The following is a 4,767-nucleotide window of genomic DNA, read 5'->3' as shown; positions in this document are numbered from 1 at the left end:
CCTTGGTTTCTAGGTTTGCACTGCCCTTGTGTGAGGTATGTTCTAATTTCTCTGCCCACATTAAACAGCATGACTGCAGGGTTCAATAAAAAAATGCAAATAGCAGGATTTATTTCTAACACCCAAAATAGTCATCCCCATTTACATATGTTTAGAAAATGCAGAGGTGTGAAAAGAAAAGCTGTAGTGAATGTACTCATGCTGCAGTTACATCAGAGGGATACCTCTGCCGTTGTTCAGTTTACAATTTTTTTCCCCTGCCGTCCAGACAGTAGTCAGGTCTTCAGGCTTTGTCCATTTCTCTCTGTTTTTCATGAATTATGTTAGCTGGTATAGCTGTCTTCCCTTTGAAGCCTTTTAGCAGGTCTGCATGGGTGTAACCGTTCACCCTAGAACTCACTGTGTCCTCTTCATAAGTAGGAGGCAGTGGCTCTTTTTACTTAGACTACTCCCTAATTAGAATAAAAGTAACTTTCCATAGGTTTGTACAATGCCTCATTGTTATTCCAAGAGTAATCTCCTGCATCTGATTGCCTAGAAGACAATTCTTAGCTTCAATGAAGTGTAAAAGTCTCTTCTATAGTGATCAAAGTGGTCCAGGGACTATTGCTGCAAGTCTTTTTGTTTATGGGAGACTTGTCTCCGAGTCCCTCTGGTCAGTTACAGTATTGATTTGTGTGCCAGTTTATTCCTTTCCTGGCAAAGCCGGGAGAAGGGAACACCGAACCAAACTCTTAAAACTCAACTTGAAACACTGCTGCCCAGTAAAATGATACAGGGTTTTGTATAATAGATTGCATGCAAGTTGTTACCAGCTTATTTTACTTTTTAGAAAGTAGACTCAAAGATGTGTATTTGCTGACTCTTTCTTTCGTTGGCAGAGTTGAATTTGCTTTATCTTACAGGGCTGTAAGTACCATTAAAAATGTTTTACTTACTGCAATTCAAGATTTGTTTCCATGTATTTTGTTTCATCACTTAGTGATGACTTTTGCCTCTAGTCAACATCTTTGTGGGTTTCGTGAAAGCTAATTCAAAAACTTCAAAGGGTAAGTGCAAAAGAGACAAAAGATAAAAATCTTTAAAAATCAGGAAGTATAAAAGGAAAGTTTCTAACAGTCTTTGGACTTAGTCACATTACACATCCTGGATGCTTTTTGATACCAATTTATTATATTTATGACAAGCAGTATTATGTTAAGCTAAACATTTAACAAGAGAGACAACAGAGTATGAGATACCTTGGCTGTGTTGCAGTATCCTAGTGCTGTTGGAAGTTTAATACTTTAACTGTGCGCTTCAAAACGTTGTACCCTGTTTTTTTGTTTTAAGCAAACATTTCTATCAGTCATTGGCATTTAGAAGGATATGAAAGATTTAATAAAATAGATATAGTCAGCTTTATAAAAGTCCAGTGCCAGTTTTCTGATGAGCTGCTTAACTCCTTGCTCCACATTTGTTCAGCTTGTAAATCTAGGAGGTACTACAGCTGTTAAAAATACAGAGTTTTCTCTGTTTCCCCACCCCATTTGCTATCAAACTTGACACCAGCTGGGCAAGTGATATCTTCCCCACAGCATATTAAATGCAAGACCTCTGCATTTCCCAAAGACTGCTGGATAGGAATGAGCCAACTTTATAGAGCTATTTTATTTACAGAGTTCAACTCTGTAAATGAACTAAAACATTGTTCCTTTTGAATTCCTTTTCAGTGAGCATCCCTGCACCCAAGTTTTCTCAGGATTTTCCATGATTCTCCATGCTTCTCACAGAGAATCACTGAAATATTCGTGAAACCCTGGCTAATTTTTCTTTTCAGGTACATTTGCATTTGACTTTGGCTTCAGTGGGAGGAAGTAGCCCTAGTGCGTATGTCTTTACATAAACCCGTTGCAGCTAAACAAAGCAGACCTGGACTTTGAATGGCACACAATGTCGTACCATTATACGACAACCCAAGAAGTCAGAAATTGTGTCAGATCCTCAAAAAAGTCTTAAAAAGCAGGAGTGGTTTTTTGGTTTTTTTTTTTCCTTTAAGGAAAAGGTTAAATGCAGGATTTCTTTGTCTTCTGTTTTTTTCTGCCTTCAGTTTATCTTTTTTTCTGAAATCACAGGGGCTAGAAACTTTAATTATTGTGATTAAAACTAAGATTTAATGCCATAGTAAGAAGCTGAGACTTAAAGAAAAATGCACAAGACTCAAGTTATGAGAACTGGTAACACACGAATTCATTAAAGCATTGGATTTCTAAATTCACAAAACCTCCAAAAAACCAGAATTCATCAGGTTGGTTTGAGGACATTGCGACGTGTTTGTGGGTAATCTAGGAACCAAAGAGAAGAAACACTTCTGTTGTGTTGTTTTTCTTGCTCTGCGTGGAATAAAAACTTATATACATTTAAGTTCAAAGCTTGCCTTGGAGCGGCTTTCACTGAATCACGTGATTCTTTTCTGTAGTTTGAAGCAGTTGTACTGGGGTTCCAGTGCAAGCGTTTGTGGATATTTCTCGGTATGATGGTTTCAGATTTACACTGTGCAGTGACACAGCAATCATTGTGAACTGTAATTCTGTAGTTAAGATTTCCTATTCCATTTATCTGCATTTAAAGGGGAGCAGTGTTCCTCCCACCTGGAGTGCTGGCTGCATTACACTTGCACCTCTGTCGCTCGTTTCTTTTTTTCAGCTTCCCTCCCTTTATTCTTTTCTTGCCATCTTTGGAGAGAGAAGTTCCTTCCTCCGCAGTCCTGGTTCCCAGTCAGAGGGACACAGAGCGCTTCCTCTTCCTAGTGGTATACTCCCCCGCAGCAAAATTGGATAAGGAGTGGCTCAGGCGAGTGTCCAGAGTATCAGAGTTGTTGCCGCTGCTGCTGATTTTCACCCGTGGGCACAGGCACCGGAGCATGGCTCTGCGGATGTAGTTGTCAAAGCAATAGTAAATGAAAGGGTTGGCACAGCTATTGGCAAAAGCAAAAGGGCTGCTCACCTTCATGCCCAGCTGGGCAACCATGTTGGGAAAACAGTCGGGCTGCTTCAGGAGTCCCAAAAGGATGGCCATAAGCTTGAAAATATTGAAGGGAACCCAGGAGATAACAAAAGCTGCCACTACAATGAAGACGATCTTGATGGATTTTCTCAGTTTCTTATCATGTTTCCCAGCTCTCTGATAATGTACACAGAGTCTCCTGGTGATAGAGTAGTAAAAGGTTAAGATACTCAACAGTGGGAAGAAGAAGGCCAGGATTAAAAGCGTCAGTGAGACGATCTGTTTGGTTTCTGTCACGGCTTTGTCTGTGCAGTAAGTCTTTCCATATTGCTTCTTCAGTTCTCTGGACAGGAGGGTTGGCATCCCTAAGCAGCAGGATAATAACCAGACACAGATGCAGAGTCCACTGGAATAGGATCTTGTTCTGACGCGTCTAGCAATAGAGGGATGCATGATAGCAAGGTACCGGTCAGCACTCATACAAGTGAGGAGGAGGATGCTGCAGTACATGTTGACTGAGATGACATAGGAACTAGCCTTACAGAGGAAAGATCCTACCCTCCAGCTCTCGTCCGACACCTCCTTGTCCACCCAGAACGGCAGCGTGGTGAGGAAGATGAAGTCAGATGCAGCGAGGTTGATGATAAAGACATCGATCAGCCTTTGGACCCGTTGCTTGAAGACCAAGGCTACTATCAGGATGGAGTTGCCAGCGATGCCCACCAGGAACACAGCAGTGTACAGGATAGGGAGGAAAGTAGACATATGTTGCAGATGCTGATACTGGCAGTTGTCATCGTAGTAGTAGTCGTAGTTGAAAGTGACTGTAGTCACAGGCGAAAGCTGCGTGAGTTCCATTTCTGGACAAGCTGTCCTCATCCCTGCTCTGAGGCAGGCTCTGAGCTCCCCCTACCCTTCCCCTCAAGGTCGTCTTTAAAAACCGGTTTGCGAGTGAGGGGGGAGGAGTGGGGGGAGGGAGGAGGAGAAAAGCGGTTTTTGAGGGGTAATCTATATACTTTTAGCCAATCGCATAGGCAACGGACAAGCATCAAGAGTCTCTGATTAGTCAAAACCCTGTCTTCAGAATAAACGCTTGCTGCTTTTTTTAAAATCAGGTTTAGTTTTACTGATTTTATCTTCATTTTGCATTTGCCTGTATAAGCAAACCAGGTTTGGGTTTTGCTTTTACTTTGGGGGGAGGGAAGGTAGTTTTGAAGATTCTAAACTTTTTGAGGACAGGATATTGTTAGTTTGCAGAGGTTTGAGATTGTACCATCTCAGAAGTTGTCAGAGAACAGTGAATTCAGGTGCCACATTCTTTATCTTTACTCAAAACATTCTGTATAAATTGCTGTTCGGGGCAAGTTCAACTTTTCTGAGGCTTGGAGGTTTTTACTTTCTTTGTCCATTTATGATTGTTGTTTTCTGTTGAGAGTAATTCTCTCATACAAAAATATTTAGGGAAAAACATTTACCATCTCCATTCTTGCCCTGTTGTTAGTTGTCCTGTATCAGTCCCAGGCCCTCCACTGCTCTGCCAGTGCCCCCCCTCCTGCCCTGCAGTTCCTCCAGCTACCCTAGCCCTGGGCTCCCCACACCCAGATTTATGAATGTATTAGAAACTTAGAGGACAGTTTTCCAGTGTGTCATATATTCTTCTGCAATTTGAAACTTGATGTGATGTTCCCATCCCCACACTGGCTTCCTTACCGGCCACAGTCCTGGTCTCCAGAGCAGTGGTTTGTTCCCTCTCCTTCTGACTGCGCAGCCCGCATGGCTATT

General features: G+C 41.9%; 1 protein-coding gene across 1 annotated transcript; it reads right to left on the bottom strand.

The window, feature by feature from the left end:
• Window positions 1-2,399: 2,399 nt before the first annotated feature.
• Window positions 2,400-3,889, bottom strand: GPR15 (G protein-coupled receptor 15). The gene has a single exon (XM_030019850.2). The coding sequence runs from the start codon at window positions 3,862-3,864 to the stop codon at window positions 2,758-2,760; it is 1,107 nt and encodes a 368-aa protein (XP_029875710.1). The 5' UTR covers window positions 3,865-3,889; the 3' UTR covers window positions 2,400-2,757.
• Window positions 3,890-4,767: the final 878 nt, after the last annotated feature.

This window comes from Aquila chrysaetos, chromosome 7, assembly GCF_900496995.4.
Source record: "Aquila chrysaetos chrysaetos chromosome 7, bAquChr1.4, whole genome shotgun sequence".
Taxonomy (NCBI): domain Eukaryota; kingdom Metazoa; phylum Chordata; class Aves; order Accipitriformes; family Accipitridae; genus Aquila; species Aquila chrysaetos.
This window is presented reverse-complemented; position numbering and strand designations above follow the sequence as displayed.